This window comes from Achroia grisella, unplaced genomic scaffold, assembly GCF_030625045.1.
Source record: "Achroia grisella isolate CSIRO2021 unplaced genomic scaffold, CSIRO_AGI_Agris_v1 utg1573, whole genome shotgun sequence".
NCBI classification, from domain to species: Eukaryota; Metazoa; Arthropoda; class Insecta; order Lepidoptera; family Pyralidae; genus Achroia; species Achroia grisella.
In genome coordinates, this window is record NW_026712655.1 from 2,493,456 (window position 1) to 2,514,286 (window position 20,831).

Consider the following 20,831-nt stretch of genomic DNA (forward strand, 5'->3'; position numbering starts at 1 on the left):
CCACAGAATATCAAAAGACTTTTTGCTACGGTATGTACCTACCTAACACACATAGGAGATAGACTTTGTAAAAAGTAAATTTTGTGGGCATCTCTGTCTATTTCAAGTTTCTGAGCTTGCTTTGTGAGCTGTATTATGGTTAAAGGGCGAGAGAAAGTCATTGAAAAAACAAACGAAGATCATTGATATTTTAGTCCTCCAAAACATTATAGTCATATGATAATGTGAAGTCATAGTTTTGTTCAAGTAGTCGTAGTTGTGTATCTAAGTATAATCTGTTGAATGAAATTTAAAAAACTAATACATTAAAAATACACATATTTTTTTAAATGGTGATAATGAAATGGTGCAACTGTTTGCAAATGGCTATAAGTATACCCTGCGAATGAAGTATGCGAATAATGTTAAGTCAGTTAACCCATTGAAATGAATTTACCAGGATATATAGTTTCTAGGCACTGTACCATGCCAGGCATGTTAGTCTACTCGATTTGGTACATTGCTAGCAACGCAAATACTAGTATTCACATCTCTCCAAGTATACATAACACTATGTTCCACATATTACTCTCGAAGTCGTATTTTTGGAATTTACATAAATAACTATAGCCTATACCTACGTATACCTTCATGGTGATACTATAAATAACTTTGACTACAGCCATTTGAAACTATTTCGTTCGGTGAAGAGCTTACTTCCGCACTCGTCGGAGTTATTTTAATAAATACAGTCTGTGACATAACTTCAGAATGAATGCTAAGACGTAGTTTGAAGTTTATAAAATTATAAGCAAAATAAGTAATATGGACATTGTTATCTAGTAACGTATGTTTGGCCTAAAATTTGTACTGTATTGCCAGAGGGAGACTTTGTGCAAAGTTCTCTGCGTAGGCAGACAGTTAGGCAAGTACCTCTGTCTTACCTATTTGTATTGTTAATTTGCTTGCTGTGCAAGTTGTCTTTGGTTTGAAAGGCGAGGTTAGAAATATACACGTATGCATAGGCAAATACATATATGATATAAAGCAGAATATAATATTATGTATTTTAAAATACTTATTTCATGTTCGTAGAGTTAGAAGAGAAGAGTTTAGAAGAAGCACATTCACATTACTAGCGCAACTGATACGGGTGCATTCAGCAACTTGTCCTGCCAAGGATATTACTTTAATCGTGAAAGCCTCCGTTATAGTCAAAGTTTTATAGCGCTACAGCCACAACGGCCGCTTATTGCTACACTTGGTTGTATAATTTCACCTCGTTCTGTCTTATGGTTTCTGTATTTATTTTCAACTAACTTCAAGAATAGACCATTCTTAATAGCACTGTCTTGTTATTTTCATATAGGTATTACGGAATCTTATGAGAGTACTGCACTAAATTATTTGTACCTTTTTCAATATAATATAAGTATGGTAATTTTATTTTGTTTGAAATACTATTTGGAAATATCATATAATATACTATTTGATGGTCTCATTGGTCTAGCGGTTTAGCAGACCGCCTGACCTCCAGTGGTCGAGGGTTCCATGCCTCGAATGTTGCAAACATATGTATTAATAAGCATGATTATTTATATTCGTCTGGTTGTTTACTAGGTTGTTAATTACTATGGTAAAGTAAAGTATGTTGAATCTTTTTGCGATAGAGCTAACTTTCGCGTCAGCAGAACACTAATAACTCATTTTGCGTCGGTCGTACACTGATAAGTTCAATAACCATTAATCGCTATGTCAACAAAATAAAAATGTCCAATTATCTGTTTCTCATTTAGAAAACACCTTACCGCATAATAATGATAAGAAATTTATTGTAAATAACGTAGCTAATAGCAGGTTCGAGCTCATAAAATGGCAACAAAAAATAAAATCCGCAAATTACATTGGATATCAGCTTTGAGCATGTAAATGAAGGTTATCTAGGCACCAGCTAAAATATCAGAGCAATTTGACAACGCAACCCGTTTCAGTGAAGCCCTCCACAATGCGGAACGAGTGAAATGTTGCCAATAAAAAAGGTCAAACGAATAGCCTGGGGCTCGGTTTTCAATATCTCACAGCAGTCGGCAGGTAGAGGGGTGTATTTAGAGGGGGGACCTGTCGAATACATCCTCATTTTGTCTGTCAATCGCATGTTTCTTCGGGGAGAATCAGAGTCGCACTATATTGACATTCCCAACGTCTATTACATTTTTGTGCACATCTTTACGGCCTATGTGGTATTAAATGGACAGAAAGACTATTGCGAAATAAAGAAAAGCTATTTCTCTTTTATTATGCTATTTACGACATATAATACTATTATTTTACATAATTCTTTTTCCTTTGTGTTCTGTTTTGTAACTAAGTAATATCGTGTCATGTCATCCAAAATACTTCAAAGCTTAAGGGCGCAAGCCTACGCGTGCCGTAGTATAATTCCAGAGGAGCGAAGTCGCTCAGTGATCGCTAGCATACTCCCATTCGGGAATGAAACTCCGAACATATATAGATGTTCGGAACTTAACTGTTTTATAGAATCTGATACAATGAAATGCCTAAAATAACTGAAGTAGTCCTAGTTAGTGAACAGAAGTTACAAAAGGCCGGGTACATACTACGACGACCCGGTAACAGCAAATGCTGTATAAGATATCCCTGCGAGATTGAATTACGGCCAGCCCATAGTTTGTAGAAAGTCAATAAATGCTAGAGGCTCAGGACCATCATTTGTTCAATAGTAGATGATAGATAGCTTATGATGAAAGTGACGATGAATACTTAAATAAACATAACATCACCGGTATTACTGTAAAGTGTAAAATTTCAATTTAAACAATAACAAGATTTTGATAATACTTTATATTTTTACGATTTTATGATTGTTTGTATTTTGTTATCTAAATTTAAGGCATGGTATTAATTAAATAAATAAACTATGCATGTTTTATAAAAAATATATAAAATACAATATATATTGGGAATTAAATATAGGTAGCTATAAGAAAACGAACAAAAATACGGAATCTATTCGAATGTCGAAGTCTAGTGCATGCATATAAGTTAGATTCGGCAATAACCGGTTTATTGCCGATCCAATGGTCTCTTCAGGCGGTAGATAGCTGTCAGTGGCATGTTCAATCGGTGCCAAGACTCGATTACAATTACAAATGTGCCTTCAATGTTGTAAATACTCCAGAATATTATCGTTTTCGATTACAACCTTATTAACTTCCAATAATAAGATTATTTTAAAATAAATAATGCTCATTTAATGTGTATAAATGATTAAATGAAGCATGTTAAGTGAAGTTCACTAACTACTAGGTATATACACAATTCTACCGAGGAGTCAATTTAGAATAGCTGTTAGGTACTATGTAATTATGTCTATCTATTGGTGTCCTTTAGGTCGTAAATCCGACAAAGCATGATATAAAGACAGCCAAATTACAATTCACTAATACTATAGGTAATAATATTATTTTATCTTTGCAAATTTTTAGTTCTACCACAGATAACATAATATTACATAGTTATACTAAATAAATAATACTAATTTTAGCACAATGTAACGCTGGGAAACAATAGATTGTGTGTAGTTTATTAAGTGCATATTATTAAGTAAATTACAATATATTGTTTCGCTATTAACGAAAATAACAATATATAAATTAACTTTATACAAAGATAGTATTTGAAAAATGAACAAAACCAATATTTATCTATGTTTTGTTGTACTATCAACTGTTATTAGAAACTAATCCAGTAAATACGGAATGAACTCAGCCAGATGTTGAAATTTATATATCGAAGTCTGCTGAATTCATCGGGTTCGGCCACTGGTTCGGGAATAGCCATTCCTATAGAATGCAACGTCTGCAGGAAATTGCCCTATACATTATATATATCTAAATATGTAGTTCTATAACCTATTGTGATACTTACGGCAGCAGTTATTTAGCAGATGACGAGACTAGTATCTATGAATTGTATATATATACACAGGGTGAAACCATTCTATTTTATATTATACTGTACATAGAAACAAAAAAAATGTACAAAAGAAATGAAGCACAATATAATGAGAATTAACGAGGCTACAACAATACGAACAAATGTTAACCTCCTAAATTAGGCAAATGAACAGACAGTTCAAAGAAAGGAAAGCCCTCGCGAATTGTAACTAAATATCTAGACAGTAGGCACGTACAGGAAAGCACTCTTTACACATATGAATAACACCCTCGTTTACCTGCAAAACGATATTGAAAATCGGGCCAGGCGATCCGTTTTACCTTTTTTTGTTATTGGAACGTTTCACTTGTTCCACATTGTTGACTCTCTGCGTTGACTCATTTTTATTTCTCCGAAATTGAATGACTTATTTATCAAAGTGAATTTTCATGAAAAAAATACTTTGTTATATTGTGGCTCGTTATGGACGCCCAATGAAGGCCGAGTTTTTGTGAAAGTGACAAAAGGAAGCCACGGCGCAATATTTATTCGCAAAACCAAAGTCCCGACATCGTTATTGTTCTCCTACATCGCATGTTTAATTTAAGTAACGTTAATTTGAACGGGATCAAACTCGACGGGTATGTTTCATGGGCAGGAAGAAACTACACCTCGTGAAAGCGAAGAAGGGACGCGCTTTGTCGGTGTGTATAAAAGAAGCAGGTGCGTAAGGGTAAATTTCCGCCAACGAGAAAAATTCCTTACGTGAGACGTGAAAGGGAAAGGTATTTTCTAATAAACACAAGCCTACTCCTTTTTTACTCTCTTGGAAACACTTAATGGAGAGTTTTTTCAGGCCATCTTTCATTACATTGTAAGTTGTACATATAATAAATATAAACAGTATATTAGCGAGTGCCTATTCAGTAAAGGTACGTTTTATAAATTAGCTCTACGAAAATAATCGTTAAGAGTCGTTAATCTGTGAATAATATTCACTGAATATGTTTATTTTAGATCTATCAAGTCTATTTATTATTTTAAATATACTTATATGAAATAAAAAAAGAAGAAAACAATATTTAAACTCGATAGAAAATCATTCATAATAAAAAGTATTTAATAGTAGTATTACGTAAACTATACTGTAATTGCGCAGTGTTAAAATAGTCGTTAACTATTCTAAGTTTTTCTATTTATCTAAGTAATTTTCTTATTTTTTTGTTCCGCTGGTACCTTCTACAGAGTAGAGAAAACAATAAAAAAATCAGTGAAATCGATTCTCCTGTTAAGCCGTGATTAAGGAAAATAGGGATTCAATTTTAAAATATGTAATAATAGGCCCTTAGGGGTAAAATTTATACAAACTTTGAATGACATGTTTATATAAAATCAACAGCCTAAAAAATATGTTTCAAGCTTCTAGCTCTAAAAATGACGATATGTCCATACAAACTTTCATCACCCCTTTCTACCCCTTACAAACCTTTTTTCCCATTATAATGTTGACCGGGTCTAGACTATCTATGTATCAAATTTCATTTAAATCGGTTCAGAAATTTTAGCGTTAAAGCAAGCAAGACAGAAAGAATAACTTTCGTATTTATAATATTAGTAAGGATTTCCACTAGCAACACTAGGTATATTTTAATAATATGAGAAATGTAATATAAAAAAATATGCTAGAAATCATATGACACAGGTCATATGATTTCTAGCATAAAGGTTATATTACTTCCTTCTATGGTTGAACTATTACACCTGCGTAAGTGTTGCTCGTTTATGTACAACTACCCGTTGCCTAGAGGTAGATACGGCAGCGGTAGGTGGTAGTAATTGCTCTGGCAGTGCAGCCGAGTGCGACATCAGTAATTGCTCGGGACCGTACTGTGACCGTCGCCTGATGAATGGAGTCAGTAGAAAAGTTACAACGAAAAAGTCTAGACAACTCTTTACATTAAAAGCGTACAGAGTAGATACTATTTTGTCATCAAATACATAATTCATATCAGGCACTAAGGTTAATCATTAATATTATAACTATTATACTATATATATTTGCAGTACTATATGATTCCAATTTCTTTGATGTTGTATTTATTATATATGAAGCTCCTAAATCTGATAATAAAAGCATAAATAGTTCTGTTTAACGGCAAATAAAATGAAGGATGAATACCCCATAAGCTCAGCACTTTGGGCATTTTCGTTCGTTTAAAATGAACTATTTCTTCTAATATCAGCATCTCAGGGTTTATATATTCTGCCACCTATATACTACAAATCTCACACTAATTTTGTTCCGATGTATATAAATGGAATATAAAGAAAATTTCCGAAAACATTTTTTTAATATCATCAACGCATATATCAACAGTTACGCTAATGTAGATCCTACTATATATTAAATATTACTATACTATTGACACAACCATAGCGATACCCTGATTGGACAAAAAAATTGAGTAAATAAAAACAACTTGCACTTGGTCGGTTTAACCTTTCTCGTACTATATAAGTAATTGCCTCAGGCGTTGTCTTATCAGAAAACAAGTGCGAGTGGAATAGACGGCCTGAGGGCTTTGTTTTGTATCATGCTGTGACGTTTATGTCAATCGACTATAATCTAAATCATATAGTGTTTTATTTCACTCGACCTTATTGTAATTCTATAACTTTAAACATTATTTCTAAAAATTCAGAATAAATCATTAAATAAGTTTTTGTTTCGTTAAATTGGTAATTTACGTATTATTGAATGACGTTTATCAAATCAAATTTATACAACAGAAACCAATAGGTTTGCTCTTATCGTGTTGATTTCAATTATTCTTAGCCTCGGCCTCGGTAGTCTAGCGGTTTAGTACACCAGTTCACTTGCAATGGTCGGGTTATATTCCTCGCACGGTGCGAGCAATTGTATTCTTGAATTTGTATTGGTTTGGGTAATTTCTACGCATATTATGTACATATTAACAAAAAAAATTGATATCAGTTGTTTTGTATCCCTAACACAACTTGCTTAACTTTGAACTAGATGGTGCCGTGATTATTTTAATGGTTATTTTTTTTTCTAATAATAATATTTGATCTGGTTTTATCGAAATCGACGAATCGACAACGACGATCGAAGTGACAAGTGATGAGTCGATATAGCCAAGGTAGAAGGTAAATTGTTGCCGCTGTCGTCATTTTGTATAGGCAGCATATTTGATATATGTTTATTTTCGTGATACATTTAAAAATCTATATCTGAGTTTTGGTGAAATATAATTTTCTTAAAATTGCATACAATAATACGCTTTAATAATTCATTGAACGAAAACATTTTATCTATTTTATATCTGGCCACGGTTCTCAAAGCACGCAAGGCGGACGTTGCCATGGTGTTGTGAGAAATAGCCCCTAAGGGACAGAACGACAGAAACGATACGAACGCCTGTTTGCATACATACTCTACTTTAGCTACTCCAGTTATAATTATATTTCGAAAAAATTGTACAACCAACCAACCTTTAACTTAGGTATATTTATTTAATTCCTATCTATACAAGCACCCCTATTGTACTGGAGGCTAACTAACTAAAACACAGTTACTTTAGGCCGAGAATTAACAAAAGGCAAAGATGTACTTGTATCGGGAGATTTACTACAAAGTATGTCCAATTTAGTAAGATCCCAGGGGAACAATACATTTCTGTATATCACTTTAGTTCACACGAGCGGTGCGCAGGGCAAGAGGGGTCAAGATGTGGTAGTTTAGTTGTGTAAAACAGAATAATGCCCCTCCCCTCCGCAGTCGATACATTAACGTCCAATACCTCGGAGCTTAACCACGCGAAGGGTCTACGAACCACGTGTAATAATTTATTATATGCCTGCTACGTACGGGTACTGTGCTGGTCTGAAATAGCAGTATTTATAGCATATTCTACCGAGGAACCATGAATGGTAAACTGGGTTCTATTCACAAACCGCATACACCTATATCTTGTCCGATATTCATGAAATTGGAGTAAGACAGAGCGGTTTGAGGTTATAAAACACATATATGTCTTTTATACTACGTCTAATCAAATTGAAGAAAGTAAAGTAAAGTAGATTCTACATATTAAATTTTGGTATATTTTAATAATTATATTTCAGATGTATCCATAATGAAGGGAATATTTACTCGTAGATATATATGTAGAGATTAAGGCGGTGAAGTTGATTACATAAAGACTGTGTGTATATCTTTAGCGAGTGCTAATTTATATATTTAATAAAATATGTTCTATTGCGTACTATCTAAATAGACTTGTATAAACATGAAATAGTACAGTAATAATTCAACATACAATGTAGCATGAAAAACGTTAAACATCGTCGGTATCTGTCAACAAACAACAATATAGGTGTTTATCACTGTATCAAATTATAAGATTTGTTATAATTCGTAGCAAGAGATAACTTCATACGATTTGATTAAAAGAACACTCGAAGAAGTATATCTATATTACATAGGTGTTGATGTAGAATCTGAAGATTGGGAAATAGGGTTTTTACGAGGCACCCTTTGCATTATGAACGACATTCGTATGACCCGGTTTTTTATTAAACGTGTCTTTAAGTTCACGTACTGAACAAATCCCCAGAGATGCAGCAGTTTATCTTGCGACACAAAAGGAGACATTTTAAAGGGACCGTTACATATCTGTACGCGGGTATCATTACGTTTTATTTATAGGATTTACTTTACCAAAATTATTTACAGTAAATCACGTGTGTTGCAATTTACAGTGTACGATTTATAATTAAGTATGTAACATTAATTGATGTATGCTGGAAGCACAACACGAAAAAGCACTTACCTAATTCAATTTTTATCCTGTGACATAGACGCATTGGTAGTGTGTGTATTTGCTAATATTCATTTTACAACCGATTGTTATTAAAGTAAATTTGAATTTTGGGCATATTCTAAAATATACAGACTTTGAAAAACTAATACAGTACTTAGGTATAGTGTTACTACCTATATGACTAATCAATAATAATATATACATAAAATTTATAATACGTCTTAAATCATCTTAGTGAGATTTAGTTTATTTCTTTCTTTCTTTATATTACTACTAGTACTAGTAGAACACAATAAATATAAATTTATTATTGTTTATATTAAAATTTTAAAAACAAGATTAAGTACCAAAGTATGTGGTTAATTTTTAAGATTTGTTTTCCTTATATTTTGGTAGAAATATTAATATAGGTTTTTTTTATTTTACATATTAATACATATATTTCAATATATGTACTATTCATGTGTAAATAAATTCGTACTAAACAAATTGTAATATACGAATAATTCTCGTATATTCTTATCTGTTTATTGCCGCAAATTTTAGTTTTATTGGTTACTTCCTATTTTATGTAGAGTCAAATAACCAATAGTATTGTATTGCAAAGAACATGGGATATAAACAGAGATTTTATTATTATTCATATGTAAAGTAACGGCATTTAGCAATGTGGCATCATGCTTAGCGGACGTAGTCAACTTTCACCGAAGCTTCTCATAATACTTATTTTACTCCATCGCCTTCAGGTAAGAATTTATTAATGACATAATTCTATTACATACTTAATAATATGTTGTAATAGCAATAGATTTTTTATTGCACATTTTTATATTATTACTTTTGTAGATACAATAAAAAAATGTACCATCGATTTAAATTTAATTTCACTTGATCTTACACATTTAGAAAGCAAGTATCTAATAATATTTTAAATTAATATAGAAATATTTCAATTACATTTCGTTTGAATAATTTTGGTAAGAAAATGGAACTTGTACAGAAAGTCTTTGCTTGGTAACAGCGGTTTTATTAACGATGTAATAAGAAAGTTATGTTAAAAGTAATTTTATACTTACCAACCTATTTCTATTAAATTTTTGATAAAATATTTTTGTAGGTACAGCTTTATTAATAATTAGGATTGCTTGGTTGCAGGGATTTCTCTTTTTTAATATTATAGAAAAGAGGTTAATGCCTGGGGCTCTTCTTTTGTGGCATGTATTGTAATTACAAAACAATAAGGTTTTTCTATACGCATAGCATAAAACTTTACCTTAATTAAATATATTTTTCACTCATTGTATTGTATAGTTGTCATTAGTAAAGAATTAATGAGAAACAATTTACTAATCATCATGAATCTTGTCCCAGTTACATTAGACAGAGACTTAGTCCACTGTCGATGCTGTGGTAAACCCAGCACATGACATGTCCACATTTCGTTGGGTATATTGAACCCACTCTAGTAGGAGGCGAGCTTACCGCCGTGTTTAAGATTTGTTTTGTTTATATATCAGTGTTTCCATTACCTAAGAAGTCAGTCAGAAATATAAATTGACATATTTTGTCGACTATAGTATTGAGTATAAACTACTAGGTCACGACCCTCTCATTGTATAATATTTAGCTAGTAATATTAATAACATCAGATTGTTGAACCAAAAGAAACTACTTCGCTTCCGCTTATCTAAAGGAAGGTCAGTACCGTCACGTCTTTTAAATATGAAACAGTATGTAATAAGGCCTTCTTGTTACTGCGAAGGCAGTCTACAATCTCTCATAGCTTTGAGGTACTATTTTTATAGTAAGGATATAAATCCCAAAACTTTGGCACAATAAAAATGTGAAATTAGGTAATGTTGCAGATGATAAAAGCTAACATATAGACAGATATAAATTCTAATATCAGTATTTATTCAAATGAAGATCTAAGAGTTTCAGAGTGAAGCAAGAGTTGTGGGTATATAAAAGGTTACAGTCCTTTTACTTGATTATTTTTATGTATCACGAAAGAATAATCTAAGGATGTATTGATAATTAAAGTAAATTATATTTTCTATACAAAACGACTATTCGGTAGGTACATTAGGCACATGTGAAATTTTATTACATGCAGTCATGTAGATATTTCTTTTTAAGTTTCTATATTCTTACCACTTCATTCAGACGTTACCTACTGAAACAAGAAGTTGTCAAGTAACTATGTATTTAATATATACCTAATATTATATAAATAAAGCAAGTAAAGCCTTTATAAATGACAAGCAAGCGCGGAGTAAAAACAGTTTTATTACACAGAATACAGACAGGTTGAGATTGAAGTTAAGTTGTAATAGATGTTAAAAATCTACAATGAACTTATAGAAAATCATTAAAGAAATAATTATGAAATATTTTTTAAACACAAAACAAAGCCGTAACCAACCAAGCACCAAATAAAAGCAGTTTTATTAGACAGAATACGGATATGGAGCCGTAGGCGGATATCCGACCAATCAATACTCGGTTTCATTGGCTATAAATAAGCAGAAAATTCATGCCGTAACAGAAATAAAACCCGTAATAATTATGCCAATAAAGCATTTTGTTGGGTTTTAATTATTTTTATATGGAGCCCTTTATACTTTTTTCTTTTGTTCTTCTATTTTCGTAGTCATTATCAATTTATTTAAGCTTTAATTACGCCTCGAGTATCTTAAGATATACTCACAAAAGAGTAACTGGATTTCAAGATAAAATTCTATTATAAATATATTTTTAGTGATACCGTAAATAATATATTAAGATTAGACTAAACTTTTATAAACAAAAGCTTATAAAGGACAAGGAAATTAAGCATCATGTAATGATGTCGGTTTTTTAAGAATGATTATATTACGTGAATATTTTTTTATAATAATGTCTATCTTTTTATATATTGGGATATCCGTGTAATATACATAACAGTATCATGCTTGATAAGCTGATATGCCTACATAACATTGCCGCCTTTACGATCCTATGAATTCGTTTGTTAATAGAATAGTCACATAATAATATGTTTAAATTGAAATCACTGTCGCCAATATTTGCGATGCATTTAGATATTGTCTATTGCATTTTTGTATAGGTTGATGCGACGACGGTGACATATAAACTGAATGATGGTCATGAAATACCAGTTGTGGCTCTCGGTACAAGTTTGGGACATTTACCTGACGTGAGTATTTCTTATTATTATCTATTAATTCGATAATGATACTTCATAATTAATAAATTAATTCCCCAATTGTAAATTCCATAATTATTATGTTTATTATATTAATGTATTTAAGAACATATTTTATATAATAAGCGATTGTGCGTTATTACATATTTGTGACATAATTATCGCAATAGAGTAATAATCCAGATGGCCTGAGATAATGTTTCATCAATACGGGACATATTATATTACAAACCAAATGCAACTAAAGGCATTACACACAGTTAAATCTAACAAAATATTTTAATAAAGAGAACCGTAAAATTATTTGTCTTCTATTTTAACTCGAAAATATATTGTGGTATAAAAATGTTCGAGATTTTACGGTAGAGTCCAAATATTTTCGATAGAGAATGCGTAAGTTAGATTAGATATTACACTAAGAAAAATATGTATAAATTAATAAGTAAATAAAAATATGTATCTTAGGAATAATCCAGCGAGATTATTTTTCGGCCTTATAGTTCCTATGATGGTTTATAAGGTTGATCAATATTTTATTTAAATATATTGTAAATAACGTCATAATAAAACGGGTAGACTGTTTTTATCTATTTTCTGTTGTTATAACCTATGTTGCCTCTATTTATAGATAAATAATTCTCAAACTGCCTGCCAAGCGTGGGAATTATGGTAATAAAATTAATTCTTCCTTCAGTGGGTTTAATATACAAAATGCTAAATAAGTATGGGTATATTGAAATCACGTTGAATATTAGTTTATATCGAATTTGCACTTCATTATTATGTTGCTTGTCAGTTAATATTTGATGGAAATTGTTCACAGTTTTCGAGCGAAATTGGTGCGACATAAAAGATTGGTAGAAAATTATATTTTGCGTCGCAATCATATTCTCGAGATCGCGTTGAGAATATTTACTGTATTTACGAGGACATGTAATTTTATATTGTATAATAGCACCATCTATATAGATTTCTCTATGAATTGTCTATAATTTATATTTATTATTTACATATAGTAGTATTTTCGTAACTTTTTATTAAAAAGTCTTTATATGTATTTTGTGAAAATATGTTTCATTGTTTAGATTTAAACTAAACACTGAAACTTTTTTCACAAATATTTACAGAAACCTATTGGAGGGTAGACCTCACAAAAATGTACTAAAAATAATCCACTGCAAATTTGAAAGAAGATTGATTTACAATACATCTCCTCAAATAAGGAAACGACATTTGTGAGTTTCAGAAAATGGAAAGATGCAACACGAATATAATATGACGTACCTAGGAGTAATTACCGAGTAATCTTTGCATTTATTATTTCACTAGTTGAGCATGCAACTTTGTACTTGAAATAAACTTATGTACTTGGTTTAAGTGAAGTTTACCACAATCCGTAATAAAAACCGCACCAACAGGGTAAAGCGTTTCTGAATTTTTAATTTTAGTGTACACAATACACACACGTCACGACACGACAATTAAATAAACAAAATTCAAATAATCATTGTCTTGGGCTATTCCATTTATAATAAGTTTTACTCGTATATTTTTAATGTACAAACAGCAATTACATTTTCATTACATTTATAGAAGAATAGATTGAAGGCTACAGAGTAGATTTGTAGATCGCGATTTTATCTAGTTGCTAGGCAAACAGCTACGTCTATTTTGGATTTTATAGATGCAAAGATGTTAACATGTCCGCGACAGGGTACAAGGGTGTTGTCTACTAACCATTCGCTAGCTCGAGCGGTACAATGGGCCCTGGAAGCCGGGTACAAACACATCGACACAGCGCCTCTATACCTCGTAGAAGACGACGTGGGTCTAGGCGTACGCAACTTTGTGAAGAACAATGCCGCACATAGAAAGGATGTCTATGTTACTACTAAAGTGAGTCAACGTGTATTTTAATAGTTTATATTTGAAGTAACATTGATTGTTAATATGTGGCTTTGAAACTCATTTTAATATATAATTAACAAGTTTAATTAATAGGTATACTAGCTGACCCGGAATACGTTGACATAGCATATAAATTATTTCTGGATATGGTCACTCTTATTGCTTAAATATAAACAATAGCATATTATTAGACATACAAAATATACACCAAAAATGTTTTTGATCCTAAATAAATAAATAAAATACAATAAAAATAAAAAAAATCAACATAATAATCCGTCAAACCGTATTGGAGGAGTTCGATAAGAAACACTGTGACAGATTTTTATATTATGTATTAGACTCAGAGGCATTTTTGTATTAAATAACAATAAATATATATATTTATAAACATAGTACATATAAAAGGTATAGGAATAAAATAAACAATTGTACATCATACATTATTTTTATTCCATATTGGTAATCGTAATACCATATGTCGATATCCACAAATTGGTACATGAGTAATAGTTCGTTTGGTTTTGGAGTGGGAATGGGGTTACACAATAACATCATAATCCCCATTAGACATATTGTCTCATGTCTAACGGGGATTGTGAGTTGTATCCGATCCGATGCGTATATATATGGATATCGTGCATAGGCGCTTTATTTAACAGGTTACTAACGAGTGTAATTGGCCGATTGTTATGTGCCTCTAACTGCTCCAGCAGGAAAACATTCGTGACTTTATTAATTAGTCAACAGCTCAATAATTATAGCTTTGCTAGAATACGAAAGTTACTGACTATTAAATAGTTGTAAGCAAGTAATAGTAATTAAATCTTATAATGGATTTCCGAAAGTTTATGTACTTATCAAATATTGCGGTGGACTAGTTGTTTAGCATACCGCTTTATTTGCAATGATAGTGGGTTGGTTTCCTCGCACGATGTAAACATTTCTCTTCATAAGTATGACTATTTGTATCCACCTGGGTGTTTTCTATGTATATTACGTAGGTATTTACAAAGAAAATCTAACAGTTGTCCAGTATTTACAACACAAGCTCTGATTATCTTTGAGACTAGATAGCGTCAATTGTCAATTTTCCGGGGTTATTATTATTACTTACTGTACGCGTAAATTTAATGACTTCTTGTAACATAAGTACATTCCATATCAAATTATTATAATTTAGTATACACACCTGACGTAACTCATGTATCTTGTAATTTAAGCTTTGGAACGATGCGCACGAAAGAGCCGAAGTAATACCGGCACTCAGGAAATCTCTTGAGGACTTGCAAATGGACTACGTGGATTTATACTTAGTGCATTATCCGATGGCGTACAAGGTACGATGTTTGTATAAGTAATTGGGCTCACAAAGCTTTGTGAACCGCTCACCTCTTGAATCCAACATTTCATAGCTGCAGTGATTCAAGTTCCTCTAAACTACGAGTAGATGCATGCAACTAAATGACTGTCTAAGTTATTACTTTCGTCTTGAGTTTAATTAAAATGTTGGCTGCAATGTTGGCAACTTAGTTGCTGCGGAGATAATAATTAAGCAAATTGTAAAATACAATTTTGTGATTAAAATGTAGAAATCAATAATAATTTGACTATTACATATTTTTACAATTTCATAGACTGATCGTTTTTTTCTAACGCTTGCAACATTAGCTTGTTTACCTTTCCATTCAAATAAGACTATATTAATATGAGGAAAACATCAGGAGAGTAGCTATTGTATTTCATTTAATGGATGATAGTGAAGTAGTGTGTGGACCCATCTGGTGGTACATTGTTAGCAATGTTGCCCCTTACTAACAATCCCCGCTCTCAGTTATCTACACATATTCACTAACTTATAACATATCAATCAATCAATGAATAATTTTTTTTATTACTTATACTATACGAGTAGGTATATATCTATAAGTATCTATTGACTTGATTACGGAGTTTACCGTATTTTTACCAAAAAAAACAAAATTTTTACAAACTGAAATTTGTAATGTTTATGATTCATGCATATATGTACTTTGTCAAAATTTGTTCTCATTTCTAGTCGTACAAATGTGGGTTTCATTTCATTATTCCCTTGCATTACAAGGGAATAATGTAGACTATATTTATCAAGTAAATTCCCACAAGAACTGGAGATAATGTATGGCATCGTACGGCCGAAACAGTGGACGACTATTATTAGTAACTACATAAAATAGCCAGATATTTATTTTATTTTTTATTTTTATAAAAACTACAGTATTTGGTTATTTATAATATTCTTCAATGTACTAATGTGACTAAACCTAAGTACGACTACACGTCTCCAATGACTGTTACATATATTTGATATGTAATACTATTTGTAGTACTGCCGAATTCAGCCTGTATTGAATGTGGTGTCTATTTGATACAGGTCTCTTGTAACAAAATATCACCACATTAGCTCTTTTAGATCTATATTAGACTGTAAGTAGTCGTCTGGGTCTCATCATCTTTATTACCTCTTCACCTTAGTCTCACCTATTTCAGACGCTTAGGTACCTTGCTTTGTAAACTATGTTTCGGTTGTAGTAGGGTCTTTTTGGTTAACGCATGACTGGTGTCAAAAGCATGCATAAGCCTTCTCGTATACAGGATATGGTTACGACTTACAAATTATAATCTGACGGCCTACCTGAGTAGGCCGTCAGATTATTTGCTATTCCAATAGTGTGTATTATTTGCTATTCCAATGTTGTAGCTGGCTAATCGGATATGTATTTATTATTAAACTTATAGTTCTTTTATAGTATATTCTAGTATATACTTAATATATTCTGTCTTGTCAATAGTTTCCTATTATATATTATCATTATTATCTATAACATATTGCATCAAAAAATAGCTCTACCGAACTTAAAACGTAGTATTTACAAAGTAATTAGCATTTAGTCACGAATAATTCATAAATAGGATAACAGAATTTAACCGTATAACGAAGCTATTTGGCTGACGAATAGTATGTTTTTTCTAATAAATTCGATGTATAAAGGGAGTGGATGGGAAGGAATTATAAATAATTTAAAAACATTTTGCAGTATTCACGCACAGTCAGTAAAAATGTACAGACCTCTTTTAGCTACAAAGATTTCTGCTGTGTTCCTCTTTGTAATAGTTGCACACTATTGCGACTTCTGCAAAATCTTTTCAACAGATAGAATCTAGTTTGGAAAGTCAAGATATTGCTGGATCTTTATTGCTATTGGCACAATGAAAGAGCATTATTCTGTTTTCATAATACTACAGAAGAATAATTATTTTATCAGATTCTATAAAATATACATTTTAGATTACATCAATAAAACTCATTATTCATGTAGGATATTTTAGCCGCTTATGAACGTCAAATTATATTATTGTATGTATTAATTTTTTTTCTCTACAATCTAGTTAGTATAGTATACAGATTTAATTGCGAGGTACTGGCAAGAATCTTAACTGAATTTCTTTTTTTTTTTTTAAAGTCAGCTTCTTTACATTTTAGGTATGCTTATATAGTTGCATGAACAACCATTGTCATGCACGTTTGTCATTTAAGTAATCGTTTAGTTATGATTTAATAGATGTTTAATATTTAAAGGTAACTCCAGTGTATCCTTTGGTATGTTATTGTAAAATTTTATACCCATTCCCACTTTTTCCAAACGATATTTAGAAACAAAAAGTTTGTCTTTAAATCTATTATTAATGTATGTAACGAGTTACTAATTTTCGTGTGCTATTAATTAAAATAAAGTATTTTTGCAGAAAAATGGTTCAATAAGTTCAACGGACTACTTAGAAACTTGGAAAGGAATGGAGGATGCAGTATTTCTGAACCTAACTAAGTCAATAGGAGTGTCAAATTTTAATTTAACTCAAATACAAAGACTGTGGAGTAATTCTATAATAAAACCAGCTGTTTTACAAACTGAGGTAAAGTATATTAAAATATGCTTGATTTATGAGAATGGTCAGTTTTCACGCATAATACAAGTTCAGTCTGTGACTAGATACCGTTACATGCTATGGATAGCCAAGTTTAATAATTATTTATATATTATTAAAGTAATATAAAAATAGCATCTATTTATACATACATGCAGAGTTTGTTATAAAATAAAACATGTTTTATTGACAATATCAAAAATAGTTCCAATGTATACTTATGAACAATACCTTCAATTATTTGGTCGAGTATATGTACTTGTTTATATGTATAAGAGACTTTTGTTTGGTTTCATAATATTATTTATAGATTGTTATCGGTGAACACAATAGGCACCTAGTGGGAGAATAATAGTCTATAAAAATGAGGAGGTTTTCAATTTCACTGTGTATTACATTTTTATGTATATTCGGGTATAGTCAAGTACATATTATATTAAATCCTTTCCTATAAAATTGCCGACACTAGTACTGGCTACTTTGATATTCGATATTTTAGAGATGCTATTCGAAATTCAAACTATGTATTGTAACAAAGAATGAACTTCTATGTGTAGGTACTATAAAAACTCGACAGAGTAATCAATATTACGTTTTTATAAAGATATTAGCTAACAATTGCTTGCAATTATGCCGTACTAAAAATAAAATTGTTATAGAGATACATAAAAAAAAACCTAGATTTTTTATCCTAGATAAAATAACTATAAATATTTATTGTTATAATACTGTATGGTAAAACTATAAATAGCCTGATGCATGGTACTATTTTCTCATGCTATATTTTAATAGACGATTTCTTTTAAAATATAGCATGAGAAAATAGTACCATGCATCAGGCTATTTATTGATTGGAAAAATGAATGTCACAATTCTTCTTAATCGTTCCCTCACTGCTGAGGATCGTGACTCTATACTATCTTGTCGACTAGCCGGCACCATCTGCTGCGCTCAGATGCCTGATGTATTGCGGCGCTGCCAGTAATATTATGTCACAATTAACTCCGTAAAATTATGTTTAATTTTTACTAATAATTAAATATTCTCTTATTACATTTAATAGGTAAATCCAACAATAACTGAAACAGAACTGATTAAATGGTGTAAAGAACATAGGGTGGTTGTAATGGCGTACAGTCCTTTTGGCGGTATACTTGGTCGCAAGACAAATGCGCCACCACCCCGCGCCGACGATCCACTATTAATAGGTTTAGCGGAGAAGTATAACAAGACAGTGCCACAGATTTTGCTACGGTATCTGGTATGTATGACAAATATAATATACTAGCTATTCGCCCCGGCTTCGCACGGGTGTACATGTATTATATATATAAACCTTCTTCTTGAATCACTCTATCTATTAAAAAATCGTTTAAAATCCGTTGCGTAGTTTTAAAGATTTAAGCATACTCGTACATAGGGACGAACAGACAGCGCCAGCGACTTTGTTTTATACTATGTAATAATAATGATAAGTACATATATCTAATTAGCCTGGCATTGCTTTACAAGTATTACAATTTTTCGGCTTTTCGTCTATTGCTGAAAACGGCATAAACAATTGGGTACTTTAAAAGATCTAAGACAGCGGGATCGTATTTTTTTATACTATGTGAATATAATTACTGTTGAATGACATAGGGAGACGCGTTATTGGACTCTATAAAATATTTATCCAACTGGTAACGTATGTTACTTGTAGTGTTTGATATCAAGCCACTACGACAGATTTATTATGTTATCTACTCTATTCATTTTTATGATATTATCGTGTTTATTTATTATATTCAGACAAAATCATACACAGGTTCATATAAAGTTTTATAACTTTTATTCAAACGAGCACCAGTGTCGTGCCCTATTCTTGTAGGTTAAAATAAGTTTTCAATTTTTATTTTTATTACAAATTTTATTTTAATAAATATTACTTATATTTCGCATTATATTATATTCTATACACTAATACGACTTAATGTATTTTAGGTGGATCGAAATGTATTGCCGATACCTCGATCTACTAACAAGGAACGGATCGAACAAAACATTGACATCTTCGACTTTCAGCTCACTTCTGAAGAGATTGCGGAATTATCGGCATTCAATAGAAACTATAGACTGAGGAATTTCGTAAACTGGTACGATCATCCGCAATTTCCGTTTGAAAGGAAGAGTCTCAGTCCGGGTGAAACACCGTATAAAGCTTAGTGACGACAAGCAATAGAGAAACGCTAACTGCTTTTAATTTGTATTTAGTTCCATTTCAGTAGACTTTGTATTTCAGATAACATCAAATTTACATGAAGATATTTAAATCATAATACATTATATACATTATTGTAATTACATAAATCCTTATTACACAAATATAATTACAGAATATATAAAATGTATGTATATAAAATAATACTACCTACCTGTATAGTAATAAGTAATTTTGTGACGACGACGAAGTAAGTATGAGTAAATTATTATTTTATCTATACCTATTATCTGTGTTTATTTATACATTACATAAAAAAATCATGTAGGTAATTTGAATAAAACTAGGGTTTACAATATTAATTATATACAAGTAAAACTGTCAGAACCTCATACACAATAACAATTTTAATTCTATTTACATATTGTATGTATTTTATAAAATCCAGACGAAGCTTCATAATTTCTCTGTTTATTCTATAAACAACAATGTAGAATAATAGGAAGTAATAAATGGTACAAAACACAAAAAGTAAATATTTTCAAAAATATTTTCTGTTGTTTTAATGGCTTAACTCGGTTCTTTCTGAATTTATTTCTATAATAAGTGTTCAATCAGGATACAATCTACAAAGAAACTTTTGCGAAATCGTATTATTCGCAACGATATTGGAGTTTGAACTGTTTTTGTTGTCTTAGTAAACCCACTTCAAAAATAAAAGCCAAGTATTCTCTGATAACCTTACTCGAATATACAAAGCGAAACACAA

The 20,831-nt window shown here is 31.2% G+C and overlaps 1 protein-coding gene across 5 annotated transcripts; it reads left to right on the plus strand.

The window, feature by feature from the left end:
- The first annotated feature begins 6,508 nt into the window (after positions 1 to 6,508).
- On the plus strand, positions 6,509 to 20,583 carry LOC131841102 (aldo-keto reductase AKR2E4-like). Of its 5 annotated transcripts, none has more exons than XM_059189346.1 (8): positions 6,509 to 6,675; positions 9,356 to 9,526; positions 11,890 to 11,979; positions 13,702 to 13,884; positions 15,120 to 15,236; positions 17,683 to 17,850; positions 18,926 to 19,123; positions 19,846 to 20,583. In XM_059189346.1, exons 2-8 carry the CDS (start codon positions 9,458 to 9,460, stop codon positions 20,065 to 20,067), a joined length of 1,047 nt encoding a protein of 348 aa, XP_059045329.1. In that variant the 5' UTR covers positions 6,509 to 6,675; positions 9,356 to 9,457; the 3' UTR covers positions 20,068 to 20,583. The 5 variants fall into 5 exon arrangements, with proteins under 5 accessions (XP_059045329.1, XP_059045333.1, XP_059045331.1 ...); XM_059189348.1 differs by having other exon boundaries at positions 6,528 to 6,599; positions 9,388 to 9,526; XM_059189347.1 differs by having other exon boundaries at positions 6,570 to 6,599.
- Positions 20,584 to 20,831: the final 248 nt, after the last annotated feature.

What these genes read in the sequence shown, in the direction of transcription:
- LOC131841102 (XM_059189346.1), top strand. Translation starts at nt 9,458, where the DNA reads ATGCTTAGCGGACGTAGTCAACTTTCACCGAAGCTTCTCATAATACTT. An exon ending in ATGTCTATGTTACTACTAAA is followed by an intron (nt 13,885 to 15,119) that starts GTGAGTCAACGT and finishes TTGTAATTTAAG; the next exon opens with CTTTGGAACGATGCGCACGA. An exon ending in AGATTTTGCTACGGTATCTG is followed by an intron (nt 19,124 to 19,845) that starts GTATGTATGACA and finishes AATGTATTTTAG; the next exon opens with GTGGATCGAAATGTATTGCC.